Raw genomic sequence first — 18,035 nt, 5'->3', positions numbered from 1 at the left:
AAGTAGCAAGGAAATTGACATTGTTAAGCAGCAAGATCTGGTTGATAATATTCCTAAGATTATTGGACCTAATCAGAATAAGATATTATCTACCATCCCCTCAGTTGATGAAATTAAAAGAGTTGTTTTCTCCTTTCAAGGGGATAAGGCACCGGGCCCGGATGGCTTCCCCATGTTTTTCTTTCAGGAATATTGGCACATTGTTGGGGCTAATACGACCAATGCTGTCAAAGAATTTTTTGGATCCAGAAGAATTATAAAAGAAATCAACTCTACTTTCATTGCTCTAATTCCTAAGGTGGGTGGAGTTGATTCTATGGGTAAGTTTAGGCCAATAAGTCTATGTAATTCTTTTTACAAGATAATTTCAAAAGTCCTAACTTCTAGATTATTGTTGGTTGTTCTTCCCCTTGTTATCTCTAAGGAGCAAAAAGGATTTGTCCCAGGCAGGCAGATTTTGGATTCTATAATTCTTGTACATGAGAATATCCACTCTCTTAATGCTGCAAACAAAGAGGGATTTCTCATCAAGCTGGATTTGGCAAAAGCCTATGATAGGGTTGAATGGCAGGTTCTTTTTAGGATCATGGAGGCCTTTGGATTTGCTGAGAAGGTTATTAAAATCACTAGAGAGCTGATATCTACACCAAATTTTTCTATTCTTATTAATGGATCTCCGTCCAGATATTTTAAATCTTCAAGGGGTCTCAGGCAAGGAGATCCTATCTCGCCTATTCTTTTCACTATTTTGGCGGAATGTCTGAGCAGATTGATTCAAAAGTTGAAAGAGAATAGGACCATCAAAGGGTTGCAACCCTCTTCCGCTAATTTCTTCTGCACACATCAACAATTTGTTGATGATACAATATTGTTGGGATATTCTTCTGTTAGCGAAGCTTCTGCCTTCAAAGGTGCTCTCAGATCTTATTCCCTTGCTACTAGACAGCAGGTTAATTGGGAGAAATCTGCTGTTTACTTCATCAACACCCCCTTGTTGAGGCAGCAGAGGATTGCTAACATAATTGGTTGTAAGGTTGAGCTGCTCCCCTCTACTTATTTGGGTCTCCCTCTTGGTTTGGTTCCTCCAAACTCTTTCTGGAATTCTTTAATAGATAAGTTCAACAAAAAATTGGCTGGTTGGAAAAGCTCTATGTTATCGCAGGCTAGTAAGATTCAGCTTCTTCAAGCAACTCTTCAGAATTTGCCTGTTTATGCTCTTAGTTTGTTTAGTATACCGATCAAATTTACAGAAGTTTTAGAAAGATTTCAGAAAAGATTTCTTTGGTCTAGTGTGGAAGATAAGAAAATGATTGCTTTGGTTGCCAGGGATAAAATCTTTTGTCCTAAAAGCAATGGGGGAGTGGGTATTAAATCTCTTAAACCTTTCAACAAAGCTTTGTTAGCCAAACAGATTTAGAGGGCATATGGTATTAAGAGAGATTGGAGTAGGGTGTGGTTTGACAAATACATACATAATCAGCCCATTCATTCCCTTCTCTATTCTGAAGATATCCCTATTGGATCTTTTATATGGAATAGTATGATAAAATCTATTAAAGTTGCTAAAGCTGGAGCTAGATGGGTCCTTGGCAAAGGTAACAAAATCAAATTTTGGGAGGATGCCTGGATCAAAGATGAGTCTCTTTTTAATCAGGATTGCAGCCATTTCATTGAAGACTATAAAAGGAGGTTTGGTTCTATGGTTTGTAATTATTGGGAGGAGAATAAATGGCTTAGACTTGCTACGGTTTATGTTGGATTTTCTTCACTCCAGCATGATTTGTTGTCTTTTTCTGTCAGCAAAGATTCTGATGATGTCTTCTTATGGAAGAATAATCCTAAGGGTAATTTTACTGTTGCCTCTGCTTATAAAAAAATAGCTACTCAAGCCTGCAACCCTATATGGACTAAAGTTTGGAATAGATTCTTCATTCCTAAAGTTAATATGTTTTTTTGGCTTGCAACTCACAACAAGATACTTACCATTGATAACTTGGTTCGAAGAGGATTCATGATTCCTAATAGGTGTGAGTTATGTCAAAAAGAGGCTGAGTCTGTGGGTCATTTGTTCATTCACTGTTCTTTTACCTAGGAGATCTGGGGTAAAGTGTGGACGCAATGGAAAGTTGATTGGATTATGCAGAATAGTTTTAAGGAAGTCCTTTGGCACTGGATTTTCCCTACCAAGCTTCCCATGATTAAGACCCTCTGGTCCTTTGTCCTTCCTATGACCTGTTGGCATATTTGGAAGGAGAGAAACAATAGAATTTTTAGGGAGACTAAGTGTTCCTCTCAGGTGGTTTTTGAAAAGATTTGTAGGGCTATTAAAATAAACATCAATACCATTCACAAAAATAACAAGCAGTGTAGTTATATTGACATGACTGAAAATGAGAAAAGCATTCTAACTGAATGGAATTTGATACACAAGGTCTGGAAGTCTGATATGAAGAGTAGAAGAGATAATGTTGTGTGGAGGTTCCCTCCCCATGATTGGGTTAAGGTGAACTTTGATGGTGCAGCTAAGGGAAATCCAGAGAATGTTGGAGGGGGAGGAGTCATCAGAAACTCTTATGGCTTTTGTGTTGCTGCGATTGTCTCTCCCTCTGGAGTTCAAAACAACCATGTGGCAGAAGCTTTGGCAATGTTAAAATGTCTTCAGCTTGTTCAGAGATTTAATTTTAAAAGAATTTGGCTGGAGGGGGATTCCCTTAATATAATTCAGGCTATTAAAGGTATTAGTTCCCCTTCTTGGAATATCCAAAATATCATTGACAATACTAAAAATTTGTTAGACGCCTATGATAGTGTGTTTATTACCCATACCTTTAGGGAAGGTAACAGGGTAGCCGATTTGTTAGCTAATGAGGGGGTCATTTTAGCGAAGGATGCTAATTATATCGGAGAGTCATCATGTAAGAACAGAGTCCGAGAGCAATTATTTTATGACAGAATCCATGGTACATATTAATTTCATTATTACCTTTCTGGGTTCGGACTTCAATGATAGATTTTGGAGTGAGGCGGATTGTCAGTTGATTACCTATCTCAAGCGTCGCGATAATGAGTATCGGTGTGAAGGGCCTTATCATATTAAGTACTGGATTAATTTGCATGTTTTAAAAGGCTACTTGAAAAACAAGAAAATCACCTTGGTTTTCGATTCCAGCGTCTCTGTTCTTCAGCATTTGGTCAGTTTACGCTTCTTTGAGGGTTTCGACTTGAACAACCATCACATTATGGGAGGAAATCTCAACCGTAATGAGCCTACCAGCTGTGATAGCTGGAAGGGTGAAAGGAAAATTTGGAGAAGGTTGCATAGATATGGCTTCACCGATTATATGGAGAAATTGCATGGGAGCAAGAAGTCCATTTCCCGTGGTTTTGCCAAGGGCTGGAAAAATAACAAAGTTACTCTGTTCGGTCAAACCTGGAAAGTGGATGAAGATTTGGTGGCTAAGGTGACCAGTTTGCAGAAGGATGGCATCAAATTTTACAGAGACCGCAAGTTCTCGGTGGAAGCCATCAAGAATTTCCCCAAAAACGAAGAAGAAAGAGCTCGACTCGCCAAAAAGGATAATGCTTCCTATTATCTCCCTAACCAAGTAAATTCTTTCTGGCAGAAAATGTTGAAAGTGTTAATGGACTATCTTACGGTTGATGGTAGGTTTTCTAAAGTCTACAATTACCACTTTGTCATCCTTAACCACTTTTGTCATGGCTCTAAGATATCTCTGCCCTTCTACTTGGCCTCCTCCCTTAATGATAGTCTGGCTGACCATGCCAAGAAACCTAATTCCTACCCCATTGCTCACCAAGGCCTTATTTTGTTAATAAATGAGCATCTTAAGGGTAAAGCTAAGGCTAATAAGGATGATCCCTTTGTGGAGAATGCCCATATTTCTGAGGATTATGACGGCTCTGACTCTGATGAGGATTCTTCAAATCTTCCTCCTAAAAAGAAATTGAGGGTTAGTGAAAAAGCTAAAGAAGACACTGAAAAGAATGTTGGCTCTGAGCAGGAGCAGGAGAAGGAGGTTGAGGGTGAGGAAGGGGACAAAGTTAATGAGCAGAGAGAAGAGGATGTTGAAGAGTCAGAGGCGAAGGATAATCCCTATGTTTCGGACAACGGGGATGATGCTCAGCATAATATGGAGGAGGGAAACCCTAGGTCTGAGGATTCTGCCCCGGATATGGAGAATGCGGATTCCATTATGAATGCTGCTAGAAACAGCACTCTGGAAATGTTCAATTTCCAGAAGTGGGTGGTTGATAACATCACTAGCATTCAGGAAAAACAGCGAGAGCTGGATTTCAAAATTGAAAATTTGGTTAAGGATATCAACATTAAAGGTAAAGAGGATAATGCGAAGGATACTAGTGCAACAGAGGATGAAAAATAAATTCCAGATTGGCCGGAAAGTGAGATTATAAAGGGAGATTTGAAGCACCTGGAGGATGTGGTGAGGACTCTCAAAGAAAAGGGTGAGACTGATAATGATCTAATAAACAATTGGACTCAAAAAACTGAGAGTGCTCTAAGGAAATTCATGGAGCATAGTTTGGTTGTGTTGAAGGTGTCCTCTCAAAACATGAATGCGCTAGTTGCTTGCCTAGAGAAGGATAAGCAGAATAAAGACACTGTGATTATTGATGAGGAGCCGACTTCTAGTTCTGTTCAACACTCCTCTAGACGCAGAACTAGGCAAAATGCAAGTGAGTTGGAGCTGAAGACCAAAGGCAATCAACAGATGTAGGAAAATAAAGACCTGAAAGAGGCAGCAAATGCGATGATGATGTTGGTCAACGATGCAGAAGAGACTATAAAGATCTTCACCTGAAATGTAATTTTGTTTTAGGTGTGCCAGTCTCTCGTTGGACTTTTGTTGTTCTTTACTTTGGTTGTTGTCTTTTGTGCTGTTCTTTTGCAACCTTTCTCTCTTTGTTCTATCTTCTCTAGTTTCTCTATTGCTTTTCTTTTCGATATGTAAGTGGGTTTCGGGTCCCTTAAAACCTGATTATCCTTAATCAAAAACAATGTAGCTTCGGTAAGATAAATGATTGAATGAGAGATAAACAAAGTCTCTCATTCAATCATCTATCCTATCGATAAATCTACATGCTAATGGTAGACATCATAATCATCTTTATAAGCATTTCTATCATCGATCGAGATATGATCATATTTGCTATGCAGTGATTTCATTTATATGTTGTGATTGTAATCGGTTTTGCATATCTATTCTAGTTGTCATATGACAACACTAATTAGTGTTGTCATATGATAACTACAATAGTTATCGTATTAACATATTTTTGCTCTTATACCGATCCATAATCGGGTTGCATTTACCATCGATTACCATGAAATAGCACTAAGAATAAACCGATTAGTGATCGGTTAATGATAACTAAAATTGCATTAGAAACTAACCGATTCATTATCAGTTACAATGATAATCAAACCGCATTAAATCACAAACCGATTGGCATTGATTATCATTTGTTATGTATCGGCATTTATATTAACCAATAGTTATCGGTTTGCATTACGAAGAGGCACCACCCTTGATCAAGACATGTCTTGATCGGACATGTCATAAGACATGTCCGGTCAAGGCATGCCTTGATCTTACAAGGCAATGCCTATATATATGTGCCGTGAAGAATGCTGGAGAAATATCGAAATCAATAAATATTATCTACAGCCACCTGCGAACAAAGAAGTTTCAGTTCATAATCAGAAATAACTAGAGAGCATAAATTAATAGCATTGAATATTGTCTAAGGAATTAAAAGAAAGATAAAATCCTTAACATTCCTCTTTTGAACATAAATTTGAATACTTTTACAATTATAAACATGATTCAAATAATAAACGTAATTTACATATTATAAACACAATTTATATATTTAAAAATAATATAGACTTGCAAGCATCCTTATAATCATTAAGTAGAAAAGAATCACCCGAGCAGATAACAGAAGACCATCGGGGGCTATCAATCATCATCATGGGAAGAGACTTAACGTATTGCTTAAAGCATACTGCCTATAATCAACAGTAACAGATCTGATACCATTGCCCTTGGGAGTGGCGACCCACACAAGTCGCATAGACAAGAGGATAGAGATAGAAGTCCGATGCTAAGAGGAAACGGACCAAAGGTTGAGCACAATTCTTGCCACGTCGAATGACCATCGATTAGCTTGTGGAAAGGGTAGACATCGGCTGAGGGATACATGGCTTCAACATCGACAGCCTATCATTAATATGATAAACTATATTCAATATTAATGATTGGCAAACATAAACTAACAAACATAAGATTGAGATTAATCATATTGAAGAGATGCGATTAGCATACAAGTCCAAACCATAGGCATCATGATAATGAAGAGGTGCGGTTAATGGGTATAATGAAGGATAGCGATAATTGGTAAGAAAAAGATATCAATTAACAATAGTGATCGGAGTGTAATATTCGGAAATTGGAGTTATGGTTAAGGTAGCGATTGAAAAGTTTATGAACAGCAATTATCATTAAGTAGGTAGCGGTTATATTTTACAAGGGAGCACTTGGACAGCAATGGCAAATTAAAGGCAGCTCTTCCTCAAGAACGATGGTTAAGGTTAAGAAGACATCGAATTACATAGAGAAAACAACTTATATATTAAAAGATTAATAAGCAATACATCCTTGGTGAAGTAATGCATCCCTTCATAAGGATATAAAGGAAGGATAGGTAATAAGGATTCGGGAGGAAGAATGACTATTTTATTTATTCCTAGTAGATCACTCAAAAGGAGAATATGGCAATAACAGGCAGTAACATCCTAATTCTCGGGGATATGAATAGGAGAGGTGTTTAGTATGTATGCTTAATATAAGAAGCTTGATAATATTCTTATGCAAAATTTAGTAGTAATATTAATAATATCAATATAGACTGCAATATTGATGCAAAGCATCCAATGCAAACAACAAAACACTCAAGGGTATGCTGACCCAAAACTAAATTCAAGAACTTCAACTTGACTCAAGAGGCATATAACAAGATTAACCACTCTTCTCAACCCCAAAACTCACAATCTGATCATTAAGTGACAATACGATAGAATTCATCCATTCTACAAGGCAATCACAACATAATCTTTAGACAAGGACTGAAAAGGTATCTTGATACAATAACCTTACCCTTCAAGGAATAGGGATCTTCTCATTCACAATCACCAACAATAAGAACTTCTACACACCCTAGAATCACCCAACATATCCTTCCTACAACCTTGAGTACCATCCACCGTACGCCACCAATAAACCCCAAACCACTTTCAAAGGTTAGATTCCATCCCTACAAACCTTCATTCAAGATTTCAGATCATAACATTCACCACAGCATGAGAGAACAAATTCTTTATTGCCATGGAATACCTTAGTCCAGGGTTTCATCATTAAAAAACAGTTTTTTACAAAAAACAATCACAACTTCTTCCATTCTTAACCAAATTAAGTCAAACAAAAAGCACTGGAAAGAGGATTCAGAGACCTTTCCAATGCATACAGCCTTTCTTCATTATAATTCCTCACGTGGCCATACCAAACGCTGCAACAGGATTGTTCCTGCCTTTACCAGTCTGATTTTCACCATGAACTATAACAAACAGTCATTAATAACTTTTGAAATATTGTTTATGAAGCCAATCACTCCAGTCAGACTTTAGATTGCCTAGTTACATAACTTTTCTCAAATTTATAGCCAGATCCAACAGTTAAAACAAAAGTTATGAGGATTTGACCAAAACGGGTAACCCTTGACAGAGTTTTGACAGTTTTTAAAAAAACAATCATATCTTGCCAAATACTCCACAAAAATGCATAAGAAAGGATTCATCTGAAAGATATTTCATTAATCTATCATTAAAACACATCTACATATCAAAATTACATCAAATGTGAGCCTCCATGGCTCTGTGACAGTCACAGATTCCTTAAAACCTTATGACAGTTTGAGAATTTGATGGATAACCTTTGTCAAACCCCCTCCAAACTGCTCAACCCCCTTGATCTCGACCAAACATGGTTTTCAAACATGGTTTTATAAACCATTACAAACTAATTTCAACTCCTTCTAACTTCTCCAACCAGCTCATGACCGATGGATGACATTTTACATCTTTTTTTTGCACTTTTGGCAATGTTGCAACTTTGCAATGTTTACATTTTTTGACAAATTACCACTACACTTGACCCTAGCCTTCATGGGCACCCCTAACATGTTATAATGGATTAAATTTTCTCAATTACAACATTTCAAACCTTTTTGGATGTTCTTCACACTTTGACCCTATTAGGTCGCTTGGCACAAAATGGCTCATCAAGCCTTACAACATCAATTGTTTTGATACAAATGGTCTTTTGTGACCTCACAATCATTAATGGAGCATTACAAATAAAGAAAAATGTGGTTTGTCTTCATGATACATCTCCATGGCCAGGTGCCCCTGCACCAAATATGTATGACAGTCATACTTAATTTTATATACATTAATAATAATTGAAAGACGAATAATATGCACAATCTAAGTACCTTAATCAACTCTAATCCTATTCCCCAAGGGAGATGGGTGCTGCTAGGGAAGGGCAGAGTAAAACCATCCAATAGAAGCCCCAAGGGTGAAAGACTCCTCCTGAAATCTGGGTTGCAGGCCCCAAGGGTGAATGGACTGAGTTCCGGTAATCTGGGCTACATTAAGGAGGTGGTGTCAAGCGCCCTAGGCAGCCAAGCCCCCTTTTGGGAATGGGGTCAGATTGGTTCAGGTTTTAGGCATGGTTTAATGGCATTATAAGTTATGTTACAAAGAATTAGTTAGTTATGCTCAATTAAGAGTGATAGTACGTAGTTACATAGATGTTGCCCTTGGGAATTGACAGCCTATAAATAGGGAACATTACAAATTCTAAATAAGAAGTACATATTGTTCAAATTATATTATTTTTTGTCTGTATGGAGTTTCCTCTCCTAATTCGAAGAGAAATTTTACTGCACATCTGTTTCACTTAGTGTCACACTACAAGGTGTGAATTAAAAAGCTAACATTGAAGAAGGATATTAAACAACCATCTCACATGTATCGTAAATGGAGGAAAACATGAGGACAACTTAAGCGAGTTGAAGCATAGCAGGGCGAATAGGCACATAAATTTGGAGAGCTTTCATTAACAGAATCATTTGCTTAGTTAATGATTGTACATTTTATTGGTTAAATAAAATGCTAAGGCTTCAATTGGTTACATTGCTAGAGCACTCATAGATAGGTCATTAAATGCATATGACAAGACCATGTATTGAAGGTTGTCTTACATAGTATTTAAGTAGAAGACATACTAATCAATATTATGGCTAGTATGATACCAATAGGCACTTTAGGAGCTCTAACATAAAAGTGGAGTTTGAACTATCTATGCATACATCTACAAATTATTGTAGTGGGAAACGGCATCATATGTAACAACTCATTATCACTAACATAAATGAAAATAGACATTGCTAAAACATCTATACATGATTATGAATTACAGTGATTTAATCAAAATTTTCCAGCCATAACTCACAAATTCACCACTAACTTTGATTTTTTCAAAAAGTATTCCATAACCACAAGTCAAAGCTTAGGGAACACCTTTGTATAAGATCTTCAACATTTGTAGGTACATCTACAATTGGATTTGCATAAAACGATCCTTTAAACTTGTCTGCATTAAAGAGAGGGTCAACTTTGTAGACACCAACAAAGATAACAACTTAAAAGTAAAAAAAAAATCATCTACATCGGAAAAAATATATTTTCTATTTACATATAAACTTTATTAAAATTAAAAGAGTTATCTATGTCAACCCTATTTATCATATAGGAATCAATACATACACCGTTGACAATACATGATTTGTAAAACCCCAACAAATGCAAAAACAAATTACATAAAAGATGTCGAAGCACACTAAGCTAGTCTAAACCAAAAAAAGAAGCACCCAGAAACCAGAAAGCATATCAACTTAATCAATATCACAAGTTGGTTTAGTTGTTCATAAACCTAAGCAGTAAGCATAATGATATTTGCTCAGAAGTTGGCACAAGTTTTCAATTGTGTTGCTTCTTTGCAGTTGTTTGTAATTGGTAGAAATGAAATTAATTTAACTTTTATTCCATTCAAGAACTCAATGTAGTTTACTATAAGTAACAATGTAGGGACTAGGCAATTCCTACTCTAAATGAGACAACAATTAAGACTTTTGAAGTATAAACTATGTTAGAAGTTAGTCAGCTATTTGCTAATTAAACTATGTTATTTAATTGTGTTTAATTGTCCCCGATGAGTGGTTTGTTATTGGACAGTTCTTGACAGTCGGTAATCTTAACCAACTAAGGACTACTATATATACTCATTTTGTATGTGCTGGGGACCTGTTATCATTGTCATGTACACATTGCATATGAAGTTGTATAGAACAATGATCTATCTTTCTGGAATTTTGTGATGTCCCCCTCCAATATATGAAACCAAACAAGCAAACAGTGAGAAAGCTCCTTGTATTATCTTTATAAATTATAATAGCCAATACAACGAAGGACAAATGATTAAGATCACGAATACATTACATTCTTATCATTAAAATATGATTGCTGCATTGGTGATTAATACTGAAAAGGTTATTAATGATATCATAGAAAAAAATGATAACAAGGACATGGACGATGAAGAGTGGTATCACCAAGAAGCTGGTGAAGAACCTGATTTAGAGTTTTGATGGATGTTTCCAGATCACAACATAAAAATCACAAAGGATATAGAAATAAAAAGCGCTAATTCAACTATAGACATAAAGAGCAGCGAATTCAATATGGGTAGAGTGATTAATATCCCTATAGAAACGATCTTGATCTTAATGTGTGTGGAGATCTTGTAATGATTCCTAAAACAAGCAATGGTCACTTCATATGCTGGGCAACTTCTTCCTTGATGACAGTGTCTTAATGATATTATCTACTTCCTTAATGAGCAACAACTTTATGTGCAATTTGTTATTAGTAATGGTTGAGAACTTGAAAGTATGGTGTATAGTTGAAGACAGATAAACAACAGATAAGATCGATTATCATGGGCGAGTTTCTTCACATCCAACTTCTTTAATATGTGATCAGCAATTACATTAGAGAAGATCTTTGATGATATGTCTTAATGTGATATGGCCAACCTTAATGCTGAGAGAGCTGCTTACAATGTGGCCATCTTATTTGGTTATTATGGATGCGACCTAAAGGATAAAACAGTGCCTTGATATTAAGAACAAATGGCAGTTAATATGATACAATAATTAATAGTTCAAAGCTCTTTAAAGGAAGGTCGTTGAGATAGCTGTTTTGATAATGGTTCAAGACATGAAATTCAGTGGTGATTATTAGGGCGGTATAGAATACACAAAATGGTAGCCGACTAACTAAGGTGGTTAGTCTTGAAATGATGCGATTTGTTTGCAAGCCGATTCCTATTTAATATACAAACAAATATACCAATTCCTGTTTAAAATACAAACAAACGGAAGCAAGCCGACTCATAAAGAGTTGCGATTTACTTTATGTATAAAAGAAGCATTTTATTAAGAATAAGAATTACACTTACTAATGTGAAGGGATATGACTTGTTTGTATTAGAATATTTAATTATATTTTAGTCACCTATATTTAGTTCCTTGTTTAATGGTCATTTAGCTTTTTAGTTAATTAGCTTTTAAGCTTTATTTAGCATTTAGCTTTTTCTTTTTAGTTAATTAGCTTTTAAGCTTTATTTAGCATTTAACTTTTTAGTAGTTCACTTTAAACGACTTGTTCTTAATTTAGAACACTGTCCTCGTAATCTCTTTATATACGCTTGTATATTGTTGAATAGATTATCCGATTATTGAATCATTCATTCAATTTATTTTTCATGGTATCAGAGCGGGTCGATGGGATTCTTTAAAGTTTGGCGAATTTTTTAATAAAAATTCACGGCCTTCTTTCTAGAATATTTTCCAGATTTTTTTTATTGCTTTTTAATTAAAAAAACGATTTTGCTTTTTTGAAGGCTTTTTGAGGGTTTCGAGGGTTTTTGGTTAGTAGGCAAATTTCTTTCTGCTGGGCAGCAATTCATGTTTTTTTTAAGGTTCTAGAGATTTTAGGGCCTGCAACCTGGAGGTTTTTTTCAGATTGCAAATTTTTATAAGGGTTCTGCAATTTTCGACTAGGGTTTTGACCCTTCAGTTCAAGTCAAAATTTTATTTTTCTTGCAGATTCTTGGTGGGTTTTTTGAGACCTCAACTGGGTCGTCGTCAAATTTTTCTGAGTGCATTGTTTTCCGTGCCTTGATTTTTGAGCCGTCAAACCTGCATTCTGTTTTCAGATTCTTGGTGGGTTTTTCGAGAGCTTTTTTGGGTTGGCCTCAAATTTTTTTGGGTGCCTCGTTTTCCGCACCACAAATTTTGTGCCAGCAAATTTGCCTTGGAATTTTAAAACAGTTCACAATTTCTGCTATTTCTGTGGACGTTGGGATTTTTGTTGTTTTTTTTTGGGCACCATTTATGCTATTTTAAGTTTGCAGAATTTTTTTAATTTCTAGGTTTCTTCCAAACCTCGAAATTCACGCCTTGGAATTCGTGCCAGAATTCTCCTCCAGGGTTTCAGATTTTTTGTGCAGCTGCTTCTATTCTGATTTTTTAATCAGATTGACCTCGTTCAACTTCCATTTTCGTGATGGCATCTTTGACCAACATCATGTTGGAACACAGTCAAAAGTTCAACAACTGTCACAACACCTAGAAACAGTGCATGTTCACGATATCTGAATATCGTTACCTTTATCAGATTGATTTAGGCCAGACCTTGTCTTACAGGTACCAGGGTTTTCACGATTTTTCCCTGAAAAATTGTTTGTCGATTTTCTGATTTTTTCCAAAAACAAATCGTGGGAGGGTTTTGCTTGATTTTTCCTCAAAAATCAGGGAGTGTTGTTTTACCACATGATGTCTGCTATTTTGTCGCGTGAGGTTTGTTGTTTTACCACGTGATGTCTGGTATTTTACCACGTGATGTTGTCTGGTGTTTTCTAGCATGATGTCTAATGTTTTACCGTGTAATGTTTGGTGTCTTACCACGTGGTGTTTTGGGTCTTGCCATGCAAAGTTTCAGGGTTCTGTTCGATTTTTTCCACAAAAATCGTTTCAAGGGTTTTTACCATTTTTTTCCACAAAAATGATGATTTGTATCTTCAGTTTTGGAGGGTTTGCCGATTTTTCCTCAAAATCATGGTTTCAGGTTTCAGTTTGGTTACCCAACATCAGGTTGGATGGGTTTTGGTATTCTTGGTCATTAACACTTTTCAGATCCAGGGAGGGTCTCCACTGTAGCAGAGTGTTCTTTTCATTTGTGATCAAAAGACCTGCAGTGTCTTCTGTAGGGTAGTTAGTAGATAGAATGACCATTAAGGGAGGGTATTAGAATATTTAATTATATTTTAGTCACCTATATTTAGTTCCTTGTTTAATGGTCATTTAGCTTTTTAGTTAATTAGTTTTTAAGCTTTATTTAGCATTTAGCTTTTTCTTTTTAGTTAATTAGCTTTTAAGCTTTATTTAGCTTTTAGCTTTTTAGTAGTTCACTTTAAACGACTTGTTCTTAATTTAGAACGTCGTCCTTGTAATCTCTTTATATACGCTTGTATATTGTTGAATAGATTATCCGATTGTTGAATCATTCATTCAATTTATTTTTCAGTTTGAAATGGTGTGACTATTTGACTAAAGGAGACATCTCTAAAGAAATGAGAATATATAAGAGGGAAGTGAAAAAAGACAATGGGGGGGTACGTGATGAAGAGGATATATTTCATATATACCAACAGTCTCATGTAAAAAAAAATATTTTAAGAGTGAGAATTAAGTAAGTAAAACAAAGGAAGATCTTTGTGGACAGAAAAGTATGTGTGAATAATATAAAATAATATATCGGAGACAATGTGCAAGAAGAAAGGAAGACGATCCTATACACCAGCAAATAAAGGATAAATATCAAAAGGATTATCTGCAGATTATATAATGAGGTTATAAGTTGTTTAAAGGCGGAATTTAATGAACACATTTGTTTGCAAAGAATTAACTCTTGTGAAATGTTGTGTCCCTCAATAAGAGTCACGCTCCTTGAAAGAAATATTGAAGGTATAAATAATATATGGAAATCATTTATGAAGGGAGAGGTGTGTGGAGTGTTTAAGTAAGGTATATATTTAAGCAAGTTTGAATTATGTGGAGAATAAGGGAGATAAAATGCATACACCAAAAGAGTGAGAGAAGAATATGAAATAGAGAACAGATCTTGTTTGAGCAATCCATAAATAAAGTATAAAGAATAAATTAAGACCCTTTTGGAGCAATTGAGTATACCAGATTTATAAAGCAACCTGAAGAGGAAAAATTGATAGCATTGATTGCGTAGATAAGTTCTATCTTCCAAAAATACTCTTAGAATTTTTAGTTAAATATTATAATGAAATGTATTGAGTTCTGATAAAATTATGTTTATTAATATGTTACAACTCTCACTTTTAAGTTAAAATTGTTATCTTGGGACTAACCTAATGCAAAACTCAAATGGGGACATTACAAATTCGTACTGGTAATTGATATTCTATGTTTTCTAAGTTATATTCTCGTTTACTCTGTATGTTAAATAACATAACTTTACTCAAGTAAACATTTGGTGTGTTGCCAATACAAATCCAAAAAAAAAAATTCACAGATAGGTAGTATGGTGACAAGTAGTATGGCGATGTAATGGGTAGACTAGTACATGAACTGGAAGTAATTAAAACTGAACAAGAAGAGTACACAGCAAAAGACAAATTGACGCAAGACTTAGTGTACTTGTGGGAAGTATTGTCAACTCGTAAGTTTGAAGGGAGGCTCTCCAGCAAGAGGTCCCCAAGAGCGCCATCTGAGATAACCTAACAGTGAACAACGAAGTTGACCATCTTCTCTAAAGACTACCAAGGTTGTTGGCACGTAACTTTATTGCCCTTTGAGACCTAGAGGAAGAAAGGGATTGAGAGAACTATAGGCAACAAATATTACAATGGTACAAAAAAAGGAACCAAAGGGAGGAAGAAGAATGTGACACAAGTAGAACTTGAGGGATCAAAATCTAAAAATAGAAAAAGCAAAAAGCAAAAAATGCAGCTCCTGATTTGGCCCCAAAATGCCAAAAATAAAACATTTTGAAAAAGTAAAAAGCAAAAAAAGTAACTTCCTAAAAAATAGGAAGTTGTCAGAATTGATCTCGAAAAATTGCGTTTTTACTCCTTCAACCTGTCTGAACGCATCTGTGGCATCAAAATACCCTTTCGACCATGCTTTCTCCCCATCGATTTGATTACCCCTCCGAATTTTAAAGAACTTGACTCATTTGTGTAGGCGAGATGCTAGAGACAAAACCTAAGATGCCAAAACACTACTCTAAAAAAAATAAAACAAGGGGGTCCCCCATTTGCAATGGGGGCGATGTGTAATTACGTCACAACAAGACATTCATTTCATCTTGCAAGAACAGGTTAGTTCTACGACTTGGATTCCACTACGATGCAAGATGTGGCAATTTATCGATGATGTTAGAATGGCGCACCAGGACCCACCAAGTGGTGGGAATGCAGTTTCCCTTTTTGGCATTGGGATATGTTGTGACACTTTCACACATCACCCAATTGCAAATGGAGACCCCCCACTTTATCGCTTTTAGCTTAGGGTAGTCATTTTATTAGTTGTCTTGGTCTTTAGCCTTTCAATGAGAGGAAGTTAGTCTAGTCAGTTAGGATATGATGAGTTTGGGTTGAAGTTGCTAAGGATGTCAAAACTGCAAGATTGTTGTCAAAGATGTCAATATTGTCAATGTTGTCAAGTTGCAAGGAAAAATGCTAAGTTGCTAGGTTGAATTTGTTTAAGGGTTGAGAGTCATCCCTGAAGGGATAGCAGCGTTATTTCACCTAGGCAAGCATTGTGCACCCAATGTCACTAGATCCTAAATGCATACAATCCAAAGTGATTAGGGTTTTGAGGTGATTCAAGAATCTAGATATGATCAAATAATCCAAGAAACATGAGGACAAAGAAAAGAATGAAATAGGCTAAGTAAGGGGATCATCTTGACACCTTGTGCACAAGTGGGTTTTTCTCCCAAGCTAATCGGTCTCATAACAAGCTTACATGACTCCAAACCTATCACTAAGCAAAGTCTGGGTGGCAAGACCAATCATGAGCAACTACCACTTGGCCCCCAAAAGTTCGGCCTAACTTGCATCATTTCCATTTCATGCATAAAAGCCCAGCCATCATGACTGATCAAGCCGATGAATAAGCTTGAGGAAGGGCAAAGTGATGAGAGGTAGTCCTTCCAAACTTCCACTTTACCTTGAAATCCACGACCTACCTTGGAGAGGCTCACTTCCACTTCATGCTCAAACCCCTAGCCTACCTTAGCATACTTCCACCTCACCCCCAAATCCATGGATTTTTACTTGGCCTTGAAATCCACAGCCTACATTGGAGAATTTCTACTTCCCTCACATGCTGAAAACCTCGTCTTGGATGCACCACCCCCTCATTAGTTATGATTCACACCTTGTGGAAGTTAAGTACTTGAAGAGTTTTGAAAGACAATAATGAGTAATGCTGATGACAAAATGCCTTAGTGAAGGAAGATAAGGATGCCTTGAAAGTTAATTGAGCAAGAGATGTTAAGGTTGAAGGAGAGGGGCAGCATATTACACTATTTCCAGTCACCCTCCAAAAGCCTGGCCAGCTTGGGTTTACTTCCACTTCATGCTGAAAACCCCCACCATAATGAATCTGCTCCATCACTTGCTAGGATCTACAACTTGAGGAAGCTCAAAGATGGAAAACATAAAAGAAATGATGAATGAATGTGATGCTAACCTAATGTCTTGATGATAAAGATGCTTTGAAGTAAGTTGAGTAAGAAGACCTTGGTGCTGAAAGAGAGTACCAGCGAAGAATTTCACAAAGTGCCGAGAATAGACAGGGTTTTACGCTGCAACTGCATTCAAAGGGATCCTAGTACGATTTCTTCTAAATTCTTTTGGGGTCCGAGTAGCTAGCAAACAGTTGCAGTTGGTACTTTGCAAAATTGCTTGAGGACAAGCAATCTCGGCAAGAGCAAAGTTAACATAGGAGGAGCATGACGGCATTTGCGGTTCAAGGGGAACAAAGGACTAAAGAAAAGTTTTCTTGCTATAGCTGAGTGGAAATGTTTACTCGACCTCATCAAGTGCAAACTGATAGGGGCTAACAGAGCATCCGATGTCGCGTTCAGGATGATAGACTTCATGATCCAACTCAGTGTAGGCAAAGTATAGAACTGGGGCGAGAGGGTTATCTGAAAGAATCCATGAGTTCCTAATCTTAAGGCACAAGGCCTTTGATATGAGCCAACACGCCATTGGGTTACTACTTGATGCTATCCACACACAAGTCTCACCAAATAGATGGGAGAGGTTACATCCAATTGACCAGTCAGATCCAACATGACCAACCATATTCTGCTTGGCTAAATTAGGAGTCCAAGCAACTAGGGAGGAGGTTGTACAGCCTGCAATAGAACCACCACGAAAAAGGAGGCGACAACAAGAAAGTGGCGAGCATGAGGCCATTGTCGTATCATCATCTACTGAGGATACCACCCTCGAGGATGCTAGTTCTGAGGATGATTTCATTGAGGCCTACTCAATACCAGTACAGCCACCTATACCAACACGGCCACCTATAGCAAGGACTACCACACTCTTGCCAACAAGTGTCATCACTCGCTAAGGCAGTTCTAATTGCCGCACCCTCAACCGTTGCCAAAGTAGAACCACTAGGTACTCAAGGGAGTGTTTGTAACATCCCCAACAATTTTTTTTTATTTTTCAACAAGATTACAAACACAACCA

General features: G+C 36.7%; 1 protein-coding gene across 2 annotated transcripts in view; it reads right to left on the bottom strand.

Annotated features, from left to right (window-relative positions):
• The window catches only part of LOC131033280 (scopoletin 8-hydroxylase), a 345,921-nt gene that overhangs the window by 245,594 nt on the left and 82,292 nt on the right, over nucleotides 1–18,035 (bottom strand). For both annotated transcript variants that reach the window (XM_057964457.2, XM_057964456.2), the window contains one exon: nucleotides 9,686–9,758. In XM_057964457.2, the coding sequence (XP_057820440.2) occupies nucleotides 9,686–9,758 (73 nt within the window). The remainder of the gene's footprint in view (nucleotides 1–9,685; nucleotides 9,759–18,035) is intronic.

The sequence above is a fragment of the Cryptomeria japonica genome, chromosome 6, assembly GCF_030272615.1.
Source record: "Cryptomeria japonica chromosome 6, Sugi_1.0, whole genome shotgun sequence".
In the NCBI taxonomy this organism is placed as follows: domain Eukaryota; kingdom Viridiplantae; phylum Streptophyta; class Pinopsida; order Cupressales; family Cupressaceae; genus Cryptomeria; species Cryptomeria japonica.
Note: the sequence above shows the minus strand (reverse complement) of the source record. Positions and strands in the feature narration are given on the sequence as shown.